Here is a 17,517-nt window from a genome sequence, read left to right on the forward strand (position 1 = left end):
TTTTCTGAATGTTGAGCTTTAAGCCAACTTTTTCACTCTCCTCTTTCACTTTCATCAAGAGGCTTTTTAGTTCCTCTTCACTTTCTGCCATAAGGGTGGTGTCATCTGCATATCTGAGGTTATTGATATTTCTCCCGGCAATCTTGATTCCAGCTTGTGTTTCTTCCAGTCCAGCGTTTCTCATGATGTACTCTGCATAGAAGTTAAATAAGCAGGGTGACAATATACAGCCTTGATGTACTCCTTTTCCTATTTGGAACCAGTCTGTTGTTCCATGTCTAGTTCTAACTGTTGCTTCCTGACCTGCATACAGATTTCTCAAGAGGCAGGTCAGGTGGTCTGGTATTCCCATCTCTCTCAGAATTTTCCACAGTTGATTGTGATCCATCCACACAGTCAAAGGCTTTGGCATAGTCAATAAAGCAGAAATAGATGTTTTTCTGGAACTCTCTTGCTTTTTCCATGATCCAGCGGATGTTGGCAATTTGATCTCTGGTTCCTCTGCCTTTTCTAAAACCAGCTGGAACATCAGGAAGTTCACGGTTCATGTATTGCTGAAGCCTGGCTTGGAGAATTTTGAGCATTACTTTACTAGCATTTGAGATGAGTGCAATTGTGTGGTAGTTTGAGCATTCTTTGGCATTGCCTTTCTTTGGGATTGGAATGAAAACTGACCTTTTCCAGTCCTGTGGCCACTGCTGAGTTGTCCAAATTTGCTGGCATATTGAGTGCAGCACTTTCACAGCAGACAGGGGCTAGGGATGTTATATTCGAGGCAAATTCTTTTTCCTTTTTCCTCGTAGGTTTGCTATGGAATTAATTGCAGAAAAGGGCCACCCGTTTGTGGAAGAGCTTCAGAAAGTGAGTAACATTGTCTTACCGGGAGCTGGGATTTTTTTCAACCCTAAGGCCTGGTGGCCGTAACTGGAATTGCCATCTGACCATCACTTCCTCTGTGTGTCATCTGGGACTAGTCACTTTCCCTCTGTGAGCCTCAGTTTCTTCATCTGTAAGATGGGAACACACAGAAATCACCCTCCCTCACAGGTGAGTGTAGAGGCTTGCTCTCAGAGAGGGATGTGTGAGGTCAGTGGTCTCAGCCCAGTTCTGCCCCTCAGGGGACATGGGGCAATGTCCGGAGATGTTTTCAGTCGTTACAACTAGAGGTGGAAGTGCTGTTGAGGTCTGGTGGGTGGAGGCAGGAAAGCAGCTAAATGTCCTACAACGCACAGGACACCCCCCAACCCCCACCCCAGAGGATGACCTGGGCCAAAGTGTCAGTAGCTGTGAGGTTGAGAAACCCGGGAGGCCCAGCCGCGGGGAGCCCTTGGTTGGGGGATAGTAGGGTTCTTAGAATGACTGCTCTGTTCCTTAAGAGGCAGCCCGGCTTTGGGCCTCAGAGAGGACTTCTGAGATGGAGGCAGGGCTGCCACCCCTAGAGCACGAAGGACACCCCAGGTTTCAGTCTGCGTGCTGCCCTGAGTCTGCTGCCCCCTGGAGGGTCAGCCCTCGGCCCGCTTCAGTCTTCCAGGCCAGACTGGAGCAGGATGGGGCCCCTGGGAGCAGACGCAGGGCAGTGAGGGGCTGCCCAAGGTTGGGAGGCCTAAACAGCTGGAACGTTCTATGAACGCAGCACCTCCTGTGTGAGGGAGGCTGGTTTTCAGCCTCATCGTGAGGAACTGTTGGCGCCCACAGCAGTCGTTTCTGGTCTGCTGTGCCCACCTCTGAGCAGGGTTTGCCTGGGGGCAGGGGGGTGCAATGACACGATGAGCCCGCCTTACTTTAGGCCACGTACTTTGAGTGACACTTTCGACATCATTTTCTCCAGCGCTGCTCAGGCCACCACCCCAGCCTCCAGCTGGTGCCTCTCCCAGGCTCCCACAGCTCCTGCGCTTCTGCCTCTAAAGTGAAAGTGAAAGTGTTAGTCGCTCAGTCTTGTCCAGCTCTTTGCGATCCCATTGACTGTAGCCTGCCAGCCTCCACTGTCGATGGGATCTTCCAGGCAAGAATGCTGGAGTGGGTTGCCAGTTCCTTCTCCAGAGGATCTTCCCGACTCAGGGATCTTCCCAACCCAAGGATCGAACCCAGGCCTCCCACATGGCAGGCAGATGCTTTACCATCTGAGCTACCACAGATGGGAATCAGCAGGCGTATGGCCTGGGCGCCCCACGGGTGTGGACTGTGACTTGTTCTCCTAGACTGCCCCAGGGCCTGTAGAAGGCCAGGCAGCCTGTTCCCAGCGTTCCCCGCAGAAGCCCATGAGGTGGAGGCCAGCTTTCACATCTTACAGAGGACAAAAGTGAGGCTCAGGCCGAGGCCCTGCAGCCAGGAATCCCAGCGGGGCTGGAATCTGATTCCCAGGCAGTGGTCACCTCTCTCCACCCCCAGGGTGAACGCTGCAGGTGGCCAACGGCGGGGTGGGACTGTGAAGTCACTTTGCACCAGAAGCCAGAAGCCATGGAGACACCACATGGTCACATAACTCAAGCAGAGTGCGGCCTGGTGGCCCAAGGAGCTCTGTCCTGCTTCCAGCACCCTGCCATGGTGGCCTTCTCATCAGAGGGCAGATCTGTCCTGTCCAGTTTAAAAAGCACTGGCAGGCTTTCCTGGTGGCTCAGTGGTAAAGACTCTGCCTGCCGATGCCGGAGACACAGGTTCGATCCCTGATCCTGGAAGGTGCCACATGCCACAGAGCAACTAAGCCCGTGCACCACAACTTAGCGAGCCTGTGTTCTCGAGCCTGCGTGCTGCAGCTACTAAAACCAGAGCCCTAGAACCCGTGCTCCTCAACAAGAGACGCCACGGCAGTGAGAAGCCCAGATCCTGCCACTAGAGAGTAGCCCCCACTCGCCACAACTCGAGAAACGCCCATGCAGCAGCAAAGACCCAGCACAGCCAAAAATAAATTATTGGAAAAGAAGAATACAGATCAAAATAAAATAAAAGTCACTGCCAACTTGGGTCTCTCAGCCCAGGTGTTATAGGTTAGAAAACCAAGGCCGTCAGGTTAGAGAAAAGAAAAAGACCTCACAGGGCCCCTGCCTATGGGAGAGGAGGGTCAGGCGAGAGGATTCTTCCTATCCACCTCGGGCCTTTGATGCTCACTGTCTGCGTCACCCAAATATCCCCAAGGGAGCCAGGTCTCTTGCCAACCAGGGCAGATGTTCTGTGGGTTCAGACAGTTTGCTAATAGCCTTTAAATGCTGGCTTCTTAGTGATCTGCCAGCCCCAGCCCACCAGCTTCTGCGCATGGACGCAGGGGACCTCACGTGGCTGGCATGACGAGGTTCTCATCTGTGCCTTCCTTTCCTCCCCCAGATCCAGTGCTCCTTGCAGGACGTCGGCTCTGCCCTGGCAACTCTGCGTTCCTCAGCCAGGGAGGCTCACTTAAGTAAATCTCTCCCTGAATGCACCGGGTGTGTGCTCAGAGGGCCCTGTGGGGGCCCAGGGAGCCCTCTCCTGGGGGGCACCTGGGACCCCTGTCAGCCTGGCCTTGCAGCCTGAGAGGGAAGGTGCCTCTGAGCCAGTGGAGTGGTTTGCGGGGCACCTGGATGGAAAGGAATGGGCGGGTTCCTGTGATCCTGGGGCCGTGGCCTCACGCAGTGCTGGTCTCCTTGGTTCCGCAGAGCATGCCACATTTGAGGCGGGGCCCATCCTGGAGCTGGAGCAGTGGATAGACAGATACTCTCGCCAGCTGCCCCCGCTCACTGCTTTCATCCTGCCTGTAGGTACCCGGCCGCCTCAGGCTGCAGGGTGGCTGTGGGTGCATGTGTTGACCCCAACACACCAGCAGTGACGAAGTCCCCCTCTTCTATGTGTAACGGTGACAGAAGCTGTCCCCCAGCCCCTGAGTCCCCTCCAGACCTTCACTGGTCCCATTCCCACCCCTGCCCGCCTTAGAGAGGGGTACCCAGAGGCTTCTCTTGAGTTTCAGACAGTAAGAATCTGCCTGCAGTGCAGGAGACCCGGGTTCAATCCCTGGGTCGGGAAGATCACCTGGAGAAGGGCATGGCAACCCACTCCAGTATTCTTGCCTAGAGAATCCCATGGACAGGGGAGCCTGGCGGGCTGCAGTCCATGGGGTCACAAAGAGTCGGACACGGCTGAGTGACAACACTCAGAGACTATGCCCCGGTAGGGCCCCTGGAAGCAGAACACTGCCCTGGGTTGTGGGCGGGGTGAGCCTGCATGTCCGTCAGTCCGTCTGAGCTCCCTGTCTGCAGTGAGCACCCCCCAGCCCCCTCCACCCCATCCCCACTCCAGCCAACACACGCCTTCTTCTTTCAGTCAGGAGGCAAGAGCAGCTCCGCACTGCACTTCTGTCGGGCCGTGTGTCGCCGAGCCGAGAGACGGTACAGGGCCTCCGGGACCGCGGCCTGGGGGGGCAGTGGGGGGACATGGGTCCCTGGTGAGATCAGAGCTGGTGCTGAAGCGGACAGCTCCAGCAACAGCGGGGTGGGGGAGGCCCAGCGGGTCTAGTTGATTAATCATAATGATAATACCACTCAGGTGGTGTGAAATTCAGCCTTCAGTGAAGGCTTCCCGTTCTTCAGGTTAATTTAAATAGGAGGGGCCCTCCGCTGAGCAGAAAGATCAAAAAGCTCCACAGCATGATGAAAGCTGTGATGGAGGGTCCTTGGCCCCAGGGGGACCCAGCCTGGGACTGGGCTTGCGGGGGGGCAATAGTTAGTGGGGGAGAATGGTGGACAGAGTGTCCAGGGCGAGGGGACGGCAAGGGCAGAGGCAGCAGCCTGCACTGAACGCACAGAAAGGAGGCTGAAGGTCTGGTCCCGAGTGAGGGGCGTGGGGCACAGTGAGGCCGGAGGCTGAGCCGAGGCCAGGCCGGGCAGGGCCTCCTGCACCCAAGGGCTCTGCCTTTATCTTGAAAGCTGATGACCGGCTTTAGGCCGTGGAGTGACTACTGGGTGCTGGGTGGAGAAGGGCCCAGACCAGCCAACCACCTGCTGACCCCATCCCCAGATTCAGAATCGGAGAGGAGGGAACCTCCCAGAAGCTGCTGACAGCCTTATCAAGGAAACATTACAAGAGCAATTGCAGGGACTTCCCTGAGGGTCCAGTGGCTAAGACTCACATTCCCAACGCAGGGGCCCCGGGTTTGATTCCGGGTCAAGGAACTAGATCCCACATGCCACAACTAAGAGTTCACATGCCACCACTGAAAAGATTCCACCTGCCACAAGTTAAAACCCAGGGAAGCAAAAATAAATAAATATTTAAAAAAAAAAGATACCACATGCCACAAAGATCGAAGATCCCATCTAAAACCCAGCACAGTCAAATAAATATTGAAATAAATAAAAGAGTGATTGTGCAGAATCTCCATTTAACACGATTCATAGGCCAGGCTGCCACCCAGCTTTACACAAAAACGACAATAAAGACAAAAGAACGTCTGTATACAACAGACGAGGCTGTGCTGGGTGCTTTGTATTCATTGTTTCATTGATTCCTTGTGGTAAGCTTGGAAGAGAGGTGGTGGCGGTCCCCACTCTGCCAGGGTCAGGAAATTGGGGCTCAGAGGTGACACCGTGGCCAGGGTCCCCTGGGTGGTCCATGGCAGAGTCCAGACTGGAGCCCAGGTGTGTCTGCTCCAAACCTGAGCTCTGTCCACGGCCCCATGTCATGAAAGTTTCACTTTTCATGAAAGGCTCTTGGGCCCAAGTGGTTCGTAAAGGGACGCTGGGTCACAGAAGACCTTCAGCTTCAGGAGAAAAGAGTCATTTGCCTAGAGCCATCCACGTCAGCAGTGCTCATAGTAGCAAAAGCGTCGAGATGGTCCAAAGGTCCAACAACGGGAACTGGCCAAGCAGAGGAGGGTCCTCAGGACACCAGACCTGTGTCCAGGTGACAAATCCCCTGAGGGAGGGGACAGAAACCTGGGACCTCGGTTTGGGGTGAGCACCTCCCAGCAGGGGTTATGCAGCAGAGGTGATGGGCCCTCATCTCCAGTGAGCACCCTCTAGAACGTCTGCACACAGACTGGCGAGGACGCCCGGTCAGGCTGCAGCGGGAAGGAGGTACTGACTCGAGACGCAGCCCCGGGCCCCGAGTGTGCTGAGCCCCTAACAACAGTGTGACGCTGTGTTTCCTCCTCTTCTAGCGTGGTGCCTCTTGTCCAGACAGGTGAGACCGATGCAAACGTGGTCAAGTTCTTAAACAGGTACTCAGATGGGATCTGAAGAGCCTGCCATTTGAAAACGTAGGCACATTGTGGGGAGTGACGACCGCAGAGTGAGCCTCCCTCATTCATTCGCTTCAGTTGTGCCAAGGCTGAGAAGCCGGGCCTAGGCCCCCTCCACTCAAAGCAAGTTCCTCAGACCAGCAGCGCCAGCATCGCCTGGGCGTCGCTTACACTTGCCAAATGCAGGCCTGGCCCAGCCGGTCCTCTCCAGTCAGAATCTGATCTGCATGTCACCAGGATCCCCGAGGGATTTGTGTGCCTGCCCCAGTTTGGGAGGCACCAGGCCTGGTCGTCGGAAGGTGCAGAAAGCAGGGACGGGGCCCAAAGTTGCCAGCCCCATGAGGCCGGGCAGGGCCTCTTCCTGGGGAAACCGCCCCAGCCCTGGCGCCAGAGTCGGGTGCCGGGCTCGCACGGAAGCTGGCCTCACATGCCATCCATCAAGCCCGGGTTGGCTGAGCACCCGCTGTCCTGCCCGATGCTCCTGGGGGCGTGTGATTGATATTTCCTCCTTGAAGGCTCGTTTAGGGAGGACCCGGTTAGCATTGATCTCTCATTTCAGTCCATTCTGTTTGCCTGCTTCTGCCCCTCCAGACTCAGCGACTATCTCTTCACATTAGCCAGATACACAGCCATGAAGGAAGGGAATCCAGAAAAGATATACAAGAAAAATGACCTGTCGGACCGCACCTGAGGCTCTGGGAAAGAATGGAAGTGACAGCGGCAAGGGGAAGACTTCGCCCTCGCGTCCTGATCCCTGAGAATCTCACCCACAGGGGCCAGAAGCTGGACTGTCCAGACCTGGCTTCCTTTCACAGCCCTGCCACTTCCTTTCGGAGCTGTGGCTGGTGGAGAATCCCCTGGGCTCTCCTCGGTCTTCCAGGAAGTGGGAATGAAGTCGGTGTTGCAGGAAAGAAAAAGTGATTGCTTCATTGAGGAACCAAGCAGAAAAAAAGAATAAAAGTGGGAAAGGCTTGCACTGTGTGTGTGTGTGTGTGTGTGTGTGTCAGAGCACAAGGCCTTCCACTGGCAACTCTGGCTGTCCGAGGATTTGGAATGGTACCAGAGGCCCTTGGAAATGTAATTGTGATTTACCTGTGCCAAAGGGGCTTTAAATGTCACATTGATAAAGGGGAAGGCAGACAGGATTTGGAGTTTAGTCACCTCTGAGCCACTCATCACCAGCGGAGGACGGCTGCAGACTGGCAGGCGAGGCCTCGGAAGCACTTGGACTTGAAGTGTGTGCATGGCAGGGGTGTGACCTGGGGAATCTTCTCTCAAGGGGAGTCTCCCTCCATCAGGGGCCAGAGACCCCCGCAAGAGAGGGAGACTGCCACTTTGAGGGGGGCATGTCCTGCCCGGGGCGGCAGCATCCAGGGCCAGAGGTAGAGTGCCTTCAGCTTCAGAGAATAAGCTCACGGTTCCAGCGAGGCTGACACAGACCAGACCGACTTCTCTGATGTTGCACTTGGCTGGTTTATCCCTCTGAGATCCAGACCACGGCTGTATTTTATTTCAGTTGTCACCGCGGCTCCCTCCCGCTATGAAGCGACACTGCCCGCACCAGCTGTGTCCTTGGGAAGGGAGATATTTATGAAGGGTGAGGCGGCAGCCCTGAGATCCTGAAGGTTCCACGCCGCTAATTGCAGGAAACGAGTTGGGAGGGGCAGGCTCGCACAGGGCGGAAAGAGCCAGTGAACTCCATCCGGCCTTCGATCATTAGCATGAAGCGCGGGAAGGCGGGTCCCTCCGGCCATCCTTGCCAGCAAGTCAGCAAACAGTAAAATGATGAGTTTTGTGCTTGCCTCTGCTTTCATTCTTAACCGACTTGCCTGCTCATTTTGCTGGAGGGAACACCGTATTTCCTCCCCTCTGGGTCCTATTTTTCCTGGACTTGGGCAAAGTGGGTAAGGTGCAGGTGACCGTAACAGCGAAAACCCTCCAGGAAGTGGCCCTGACCAGCGGTTGGCACCAGGTCTGGTGCACAGCAGGCGGCTTGGCTGGTGTGGATGGAGCTGAGAAGGGCAGAGAATAGGCTAAAGACAGTTTGTGGCTGAGCGGGTGGGCACTCAGGCTGGGCTGGGGAGGGGTATGTTCCAGGAGCTCCCAGAATCCATCAAGTCACTCGATCCTTTCTGCACTTCACCATCATCCTAGAAGGAGCAGGTTGTACATAATAAATAGTTCTGTACTCCTTACCATGGTAGACCATCCTACAAAGGACAAGAGAAGTGGTTTGAGTAGATAGCGTTCTCAAGGGCTGATCTTTGAAATAAGGCCTTTTGCCTGTAGCCAAATCCACGCCCCACCAGCCCTTGCTGGGAAGGGCTGTCACAGGCCAGATGGTAGCCCCAGGTTCCCAAGTCCCGACCGCTCCACACCATCCCTTCCATTGTGAACATCTCCAAGAAACAAACACTCGAAGAGACAAACATCCCCGAGAAACGTTCAGATGCAGGCATGTCCTATGCCTGACACAGCCATGTGGGAGCCAGAAGCAAAAGGAAAAATGTGTTCATCCCCCAGACACTCCTCAAAAGATCCTCCTGGGTCTGGAACCCAGTGGGAAAATTAAAACTCCACAATCCAAACACGATTGTAAACAGAGCCCGTTTACAGCCACTGTCAACCCTCGTAAATGATTGTTTCCGTCACACAGTAACAAGGGTCAGGGGAGAAAGGGCAGGCAGTTTTTATAATTGTGATACCTTGTTGATCATAGATTTTTTTTTGTATAATTTTTATTTTTTAAAAATCATGGCATGAAAGCATTATTTCTCTTGCTTCCTGGATTTGGAGGCATTTCCATACATTTTGCACCCAAAAAAGTGCTCTACCTGCCTCTTGCTGGTCCTGGTCTGGCTCTCAGGAATGTATTTAGTGCCACGGCCGGAGGTGGTTGGATATTCCAGCGGCAAGAAGCCCGCTGGGTGACATCACTGAAGGGCTTGATGTGCCAGGCCCTGGGCCGGGGGCTCCAACGACATTATCTTGTTGAAATCACCCAGCAGCCCCAAGGGAGGCACTGTCTGTGTCCTCCTAGCAGTGGAGGGAACAGGCTTGAGGACCAACTTGTGTCAAGGAGTCAATGCCAGGATTTGGGCCCAGGACATGGCCCTGTGACTCCTGGCCGGGTGCCCCTCCTCCTGCCGCCACTTGACAGTCATTTTAATCACGACCTGGGCCTCCGAGAACAATGTCAGGCGCTAATAGATTCTGCTGTCTCATTTCTCAACCTAGTTTCCCTTAACTGATATTTCATGGCTATTGTTAATGTGCATTTTTTTCACCGAGTAATTTTCACAGCCCGAACTTGTAACACATCCCAATGACAAACATCCCCAGTACTGAATCCTCCCCCCCGCCAGCTGCAATGTCACCCTCATCTCCTCCCTACCCCGCCCTGACACCTTTCTCCGACAACCCATCCAGTTTTATGATCCCTCTGTCCTAGTTATCACTACTGAACCTTTAAGAACCCAGACGCATTTCAAGTTTAATTGAATAAAATCCTTTGTGTAATAAATTCCACATGAACGTTACATAAATCAATGCCTGGGAGGCTTTGTACCTCATCCCTCCCTTCAGGCCAGTCTGATCTTGCTTACAGAGGGGACCGAGGCCTCCTTTGCAGCCCAGCTGGGGTGCAGGGTTCATTTGCCTTGACCTGTGGCTTTTCTTCTCTGGGAGTCCATCGTGGGAGACAGTGCTTGGATGCACGCTTAAGCAAGAGATGTGCTGGCTGGGGACATAGCATTCGGGAGGTTAGGGGCTACCCAGGAACTTTGGGGGGTGTCCTGGCGTTCACCCATCCACAGATTCGGAAGTTTCTTTTAAACATTTATTTATTTGGCTGCGCTGAGTCTCAGTGGCAGCACACAGGATCTTTGATCTTCACTGTGACATGTGAGATCTAGTTCCCTGAGCAGGGATTGAACCTGAGTTCCCTGCATTGGGGAGTGATGAGTCTTAACCACTGGACCACCTGGGAAGTCCCTAGATTCAGAGACTTGGGATGAAGGCTCTGTGCACCTTCTCCCTGGATAGACACAGACACACAGGTGTTCACAGTCTGTGTACAACCTGAAGAAGTCTGTGGAAGCCCCAGAGAAGAACCCTTGCTCTTAGCTCTCCAGTATAGCACTTGCTGCAGGAGTGAATCCATGCATGGGGCTGCCTGCTTCATCGGCCTCGCTGCCAGCCGTGTGGAGCCCCAGAGGTGTGACAAGGAGCATGGGGGTGTAAGCAACAGTCAAATGCTCAGCGCAGGCATTGGCTTCAGGCAGACCTGGGTTCAACACCAGCTCTGTCACTTTCTAGCGTCACGACTGCGGGCCAGTCCATCTTCCTGAGACTTGCTTCTTTGTCTGTAAAATGGGAACGTGAAGCATATCTACCCCACAGGGCCGCTGGGAGAGATTAATGAGGCAATGTTTAAAAGGCTCAGGGTGCCCCTGTCACATGTTAGCTGCTATTATTATAGTTGATTGTTACTATTTGAATTCAAGTTCCAACTCTGCCACTTCCTAGCTGAGGCACTTTGAGAAAATCCTGCAACCACTCTGAGCCTCCATTGCCTACTTTAATCTTTGAGAATAATACCAGCTTCCAAGGGTTCAGGAAATATGCCCATGGGCCTGCATGGGCGTGGCACACAGCTGCAGCTCAAAAAAAAAAAATGTAGCTATTGTCGAATCAAGTGTTTATCCTTTTTCAAAGCACTTTCAATAGCTCAGGCCTAGGTGATGCACAGAGGACCACTGAACAGCATCTCTGGTTTGCTTAGATGTCCTGAGCCTGCAGGAGACAGGGCCCCTCCCGGCGGGGCCGGGTCAGCCAGGGGGACGTGACTCCAGGAGCACCAGGGCCAAATGAAAGGGAAGTGACCTGGTCACACGCCAGTGAGAGCTTTAAGGGGTCGCCGCCCATGGACTCCCTGTGGGCAGTAGCAGAGCTGGACAAGAAGACTGGTCTTCAGATTCCCGTGAGCGTTTCCTCTTGGGACAGAGAGTGTGACAACTTGGGCAGAGGAGAAGAAGTTGTTGAGCCACTAAGTCATGTCTGACTCTTAGGACCCCATGGACTGTAGCCTGCCAGGCTCTTCTGTCCAAGGGATTTCCCAGGTGAGAATACTGGAGTGGGTTGCCATTTCCTCCTCCAGGGGATCTTCCCGATCCAGGGATCGAACCTGTGTCTCCTGCCTTGCCAGGCAGCTTCTTTACCACTGAGCCACCAGGGAAGCCATGAGGAGGAGAAGAGGGGATCGTAAACCCAGGAGGACCCCACTTCAAGTGACCTCTCCGAGGAAGGGAGAAACGCAGGCCATCTCAGGGTACACTGGGGCAAAGGCAGCCTGGGGAAGAGATTGAATAAATGGCAGAAACGTGCCCAGTCCACCCAGGACCAGGGTGTGGGGGGTCCTCCCCCCGCCAGATGCTCCCAAGGCAGAGACCCCTCTGGCCCTTGACTCTGGCCATCTGCGGTGCTCACGCCCCTCCCTGGTGAGCAGGTGCCTTTATTTACGATCACCTTGGAAGGGTCGAGCAGACATATGTTGCTGAGGGTCGTTTATTCTTGTTTATAAAATTTATGGCTTTACCTCGATTACACACTGTCAAAACGGGAAGGATTGGCCCCAAAGTCTCTTACCGCATGACTGCCTCAGACGTGCGTACATCTGTTAACTCTGTAGGAGCTGTAGAGGGAAATAAGGCTGCCGATAACTCAGAAGCTCGCTGTCCCGTCAAGAGGTGGGGGCTGTGGGCCTCGAAAGAGGTATTCAGGCACCCACGTGGAAGGGGAGCAGGGTTGGGGTCTGCTGGTGGCCACGCCAGGTGGCATCGGGACCCTGGCCCTGCCTGGTGACTGGTTCTCTCGGGTACTTTCGGGTGGGGATTGGGAGAAGAGGAATTGGAGTCCTGGGGCCTTCAGGGATCTGGTTGCAGGACCAGCAGCTGGAGAGAGTTCTGAGCCTGTGGATCTCCACCTGCAGACGTCAGCGGGGAGAGAGAAACGCTGACTCTGCGCTGTTGGGGGGTGGCGTCAGGTTCGACCTCTCAGAAGGGCGCTCTGGCAATGCCTATCCGAGTCGTGGAAATGTGCGTCCTTCTGGCTCCACAACTCCACGTCTGAGAATTTCACCGAAGGAAAGACATTCATCAGTGAAATCATAGGGTTGTTGTTGGTTTTCAGTGCTTGCTGCTCATTAAAGAGAAAAATTGGAAACAAATGTCCAACGATAGGGAGCTCATTATTCAAGAATGGATATTTAACAATAAAGGACTGTAAGAAATAAAGCTACTGAAAAGGATGGTATCTATACTTTTATTACTATGGAAAAATGTTCATAATCTATTAAGTGAAAAAAAAACCCAAGTTATAAAATGAGAGGTATAGAATGATAGAAATCCTGTTAGAGAGATAAACAAGTGTAAATATACTAGAGTGTAAAAAAAATGCAAGGATCTGTTCCATATGTGTGTGTGTATCTGTGTGTGTCGCTCAGTCTTGTCTGACTCTTTGTGACCCCATGGACTGTAGCTCACCAGTCTCCTCTGTCCTTGAAATTCTTCACGCAAGAATACTAGAGTGGGTTGCCATTCCCTTCTCCAGGGGATCTTCCTGACCAGGAATGCAACCCAGGTCTCCTGCATTGCAGGCAGATTCTTTACAGTCTGAGCCACCAGGGAAGCCCTACGTTAACAATACTTACCTCTAAATCACAAGATTACTGGGTGGTTTAAACTTTCATTTTTGTTTTAATTTTCTAATTTTTTTAATGATGAATTTGGGTTAGATTTGACAGAGGCTTACTTATGTGATAAGCATAATTTTAAAAGTGTAAGGAAACTGACAACTGCTTTCCCTACAAGAGCACAGCCCCAGGAGAGGGTGGCCACCAGTAGCCAAAGCCACAGGGCCTCTCCAAAGACTAGAAGCCCAGAGACCGTGCCCTGAGTTTGTTCTGTTGGAGACAGCCGTCTGTCTGGAGAGCAGCCCCCCATGCAGCCTGTGTGTGGACGCTTGGCTTCCATTCTAGGATGACAGCAGAGGGAAGAGAAATGATCACGGCCCCGCTGAAGGGCCCCCAGCGGGGCATCACGCCAGCTTCTCACAGGACGCTGGCATCCTTCTTTCTCCTCTGTTGCTTGCATCTTTGACTTGTACAGAATTTGAGAGGAGACAGCAGACTTCCACATTTAATCGTCTCGTGTGGGTTTTCATCCTGCGTTATCACCCTGCATTTACCTGGACAAGCTGGCGCCCTGACCCGTAGAGGAATGACTCCTAGGTGCTGCAGTCAGCAAGTGGAAAAACCAGCACTTGACCTCGGGCCTTCCAGGGCAGAATCCAGCTTCCTTTTTTCAACTCTGTTCTGCTGAGACAGGGCTTATCTCAGAGATAGCAAGAAACAACGCCAAGTCCAACTGATCGGCAGTGGCTGCCTGAGGGGTGCGGGAAGAAGGAACTGGAAGCTGGATCCAGATTCCACAGGAACGAGTTTGGTAATCCATTAGTAATGTCTGCCATGACTTGCTATGGAGGTAATGGAATAAATCGTGTGTGTTTGACATTTCTGAATCTTTGGCCAAAACGCTCACAGATTTCCAAACGGTGGGAACTTCAGAGGTGGGTATGGATCTTCAGGCTGCCTTTAGGGTTTTCGCAATCCTATGGCCCTCCCACGAGAGCAAACGGGCAGGAAAGGGATTTCTCAGGGCTTTGAGACAACACATCAAGGGTCACTGAATCTCCGAGAATGAAATCCTTTATAAATCTGACTAATTGATTAGTCAGCCCTGACGAGTGTGCCACCGTAATTTAGAATCTGTAATTAATTTCACATTAAAACATGCAAAGTTAAGATTAAAGCTGGTGAGAAATGGCTTGACACCTCCCGCCCAGCCCACCTCCAGCCTCCTGCCTCCATCACCCAGCAGGCAGGTCTCCTGCGGGCAGAGGCTGTGGTTCCAGAAGCCGTGGTTCTACAAGCCACTTCCTTGGGCTGCTGTTTGTCTTAGTTCCCTCGAGAGCTGTTTCCTGCTGTTTTAGGAGCAGGTCCTGCTCCCCTCCCTGCCGGGCTGCATTTAGTTGAGACAAAAGCTTTGTTCAGGGGGGCACTTTTGGGTTTTTGATTTACAGTGCCCTCCAGCCAAAGACCGCTAAGATTGCACCCACAGTTGGGCAAATTGTCTTGTTGCAGCGAGTTAGCACATGATGCAGGAAGCGGGTGTCAGAAAGAACTTAGAGGATTTGGGTCCCTGTGGGGTGCTTTGGGGAGGGTTCAAGGAAGCAGAGGTAGGATTGGATGTCTCATTAAGCCCCGATCAGGAGGGAGGAGCAATGAGGCTGAAGCTGTAACAGAGAGGCAGGAGGGTCAGGCAGGCACAGCCCCCAACATGTGTGAGGTCCCCTCGGATAGTCACACCTCTTCCATGACCCCACCGTGAGCGCTGTAGGGCAGGGTAGTATCCACGTTCTTCCACCTGAACCGCCAGCGTCTAGCCCAGCCTGGAGACTAGTAGGTCCTGGGCATCTATTAATATTTGCTGGATGAATGAACTTGGCCTGGACTCCCTGGCAGTCTGGTTTTCCTGGCCAGCTCCGGGGCTGGGACACCTGCCAGCTTGCCAGGCCCATCTGGCACCCCCTGTAATGGGGACCACACCACCTAGGCTGCAGGGCTGACTTCACGTGGGTGGCGCCCCCTGGACTCTGGGTGGGCCACGGGCAGGGCAGGCTGTCAGTGGGGCCAGGGCCGGGGGAGGGGAAAGGACCATGGAGGATACAGAGTCCCTGTGCCCCCGACTTGTCTCTCTGCCTCCTTCAGGCTCCCCTGCCTGCGGCTGGAGGCCCCTCTCCCGAAGCCCCCCGGCTCTGCTTGCACCCCGCGATTTCTAGCCCCCTTGGCTTTCCCACCCCCGGCAGCCCCCACCGCACGGAGTGTCCATTGTGGATACTTCCCTGCGGCCACAGGGCCCGTGGAGGTGGAAGGGTGACCTCCCTGGCCACGCAGACGCAGGGCTGAATCCCACTTCCCGTGCTTTTGAGCTGCGTGGACTCAGGCAAGTGAATCCACCTCTCTGAAGCTGTGTCCTCCTCATCTGCAGAACCGAGCAGTGACCCTCCCGGGGCCCAGGGTTCTCGGGTGGATGCAACGTGACTGCTTGTGCAGAGGGCTGAGCGCAGAGCTGGGCTTGGGCAAAGGCCAGGGGGAGGCAGCTACCATCATCACTGTTCATGGCACGATGCCCCCACCCCTGTCCTTGCTGACAGATGTGTTCTAACCACCGCCCCCCAACCTCCACCCCTCTGGTCTGGCTGCTTTCTCTGCCCCCGATGCCTCCCTTCCCATCTCCAAAAAAAAAGGGGAAACCCTCTTTGCAAGCGAAAATGAAAAAACGCCTCCTTTATTGGCCCTTTCCTGCTTAAACCCCTCTTTTTGACCTGTGCACTACTTGCTACCAGGAAGATGCTCTTTAAGATGTGCCTCACTCCACCCAGTTCTTAGAGAAGGAACCAGAAGTTCGTAGAGGTGGTCAACTCAGTCACAGCCAGTGGGCGGCTGGGCTGGGCCCAGCGCCCGTCCTGTGAGCCCACAGCCCGTTTCCTGAGTTTATGAGGTTCTCGGGACAGAGACAACTATTACTGGGGCAATTTTACTGATGAGGCAAGAAGGTTCAGGGAGTTAGAAACCTACCCAGGGTCACTCAGCTGATTTGTGCTCGTTTTTGATGCCAAGGTCAGAGTCTTCGCCTGATGGCTGGGCCGTGGAAGATGGCATCCTGACCCTTGCTCCTCAGTGTGGTCTGTGGTGTGGTGGCCCAGCCAGACACGCGGAAGTAGGACCTCCCCAGGGACTCAACGTGCAGGTGAGTGACCATGACACTCTGATTCGGTTCCTCTGGGCCCGTCTTCAGCAGGACTGCTTCTGCTGTTGCTGAGTGGATGCCAGCCATTTGGCTTCTTGGTGGAAGGTCTGTAATCCCACAGACTCACCCTAGTACCCCCAAATTCCCAAGGGCTTAGATAAGTGCAAAGGGAATGTGGCTGTGAGTCCTGGGTTGGGGAGCGGCCTGGCCTGAGTGCACATGGAAGCTCGGTCGGGGCTTAGGTAGAGAAGGAGCCATGCCCCTGGGGCCTGGAGACCAGCAGGAGATCCTCGGGGGTCCTGCTGACGTCAGTCAGCAGAAAACAGCTCTGGAGAGGAAGCACTCCTCATTCCCCTTCTCAGTGGAGGGCACCTTGCTCCTTATTCAATGGAATCCCAGAGAAGCAAGGGGCCTTGCCCCGTGGCCTCCCACCTAGTGGGAGGCAGAGCTGGATATGAATCCAGGTCCAGATGTTCTGAAGCCCAAGGTCTCTCCAGAGCCCTCAGTTAACTCAGCCGGACTCGAGGAGTCAGCTGTGACCTGTTAAGAGTGTGCTTGCAACAAATGTCAACCATCATGAGGGTTATAATGAGGAGGCTGCTTCATTCTGACTCCATGCTCTGAAGGCTGGAGAGAACCATGGTTCCCGTCTGGGCCCGAGAGCAGCCCTTCTCAGAGTTACTCTCAGATTCCTCTCAGGAGGCGATGCCCCTGCTGTCAGGCTTTTAAGACCTCTCCTGATGCTCAGATGCTCCCAGGCCAGAGGAATCAGCGAGAATTCCCGGGAGGAGCTGGAAAGACGGGCAGGGTTAGATGGGTTTTCTGCTGAGTATAGACCTGGGCTTGTGTGACAGGATGAGATTGGGCTGGCATGGCCTGCAACTGCACTCTTCGGTAAGGGAGGAAAGCGGAACACACCCAGAGGAGCTGGAAAATCTCAGTTTGAGCATTTTCAAATTATCTGGATTCTTTTCAACAGACACCTGTCACCATATTATGTTACCGGGTAAGACGTGTGATCCAGGGAGGGGCTGCCTCTGGAGAGTGCGTGAGAAGGACGGGGTCGGGGTGAGGGACATGGAGTGTGCCTGAGGGACTTGAACTTTATCTGAAACGTGACTCGCTTTGCAGGGCAAACCTTCCACTAGCGCTGACCCTGGGGAGGCAGTGGCCTCGGCTGTCTGCCGTCTCGTCCTGAGTCCTCTCCCCACCACGGAAGCCTCGGACCTCTTTAAGCCCCAGATGCCCCATCGTCAGCTCCCCGGGAGCTCGGTCGAAAGCGCTCTTCCTGAAGTCAGAAACGGAACAAAGGGACCTCCCTGGTGGCCCGGTGGTTTCAGACTCTTGAGCTTCCACTGCAGGGGGTGCAGGTGCAGTCCCTGGCTGGGGAACTAAGATCCCACATGCCACCAGGCATGGACCAGGAAAAAGAAAAATAGCTGGCAC

The 17,517-nt window shown here is 54.1% G+C and overlaps 1 protein-coding gene across 1 annotated transcript in view; it reads left to right on the forward strand.

Annotated features, from left to right (window-relative positions):
- Nucleotides 1-7,178, forward strand: part of MMAB (metabolism of cobalamin associated B) — a 12,996-nt gene extending 5,818 nt beyond the window's left edge. Inside the window, exons 4-9 of the mRNA XM_040250919.1 lie at nt 804-861; nt 3,319-3,391; nt 3,627-3,724; nt 4,288-4,352; nt 6,122-6,181; nt 6,794-7,178. Of these exons, the coding sequence (XP_040106853.1) occupies nt 804-861; nt 3,319-3,391; nt 3,627-3,724; nt 4,288-4,352; nt 6,122-6,181; nt 6,794-6,893 (454 nt within the window). The 3' untranslated portion in view covers nt 6,894-7,178. The remainder of the gene's footprint in view (nt 1-803; nt 862-3,318; nt 3,392-3,626; nt 3,725-4,287; nt 4,353-6,121; nt 6,182-6,793) is intronic.
- Nucleotides 7,179-17,517: the final 10,339 nt, after the last annotated feature.

The sequence above is a fragment of the Oryx dammah genome, unplaced genomic scaffold, assembly GCF_014754425.2.
Source record: "Oryx dammah isolate SB20612 unplaced genomic scaffold, SCBI_Odam_1.1 HiC_scaffold_12, whole genome shotgun sequence".
Classification (NCBI taxonomy): Eukaryota; Metazoa; Chordata; class Mammalia; order Artiodactyla; family Bovidae; genus Oryx; species Oryx dammah.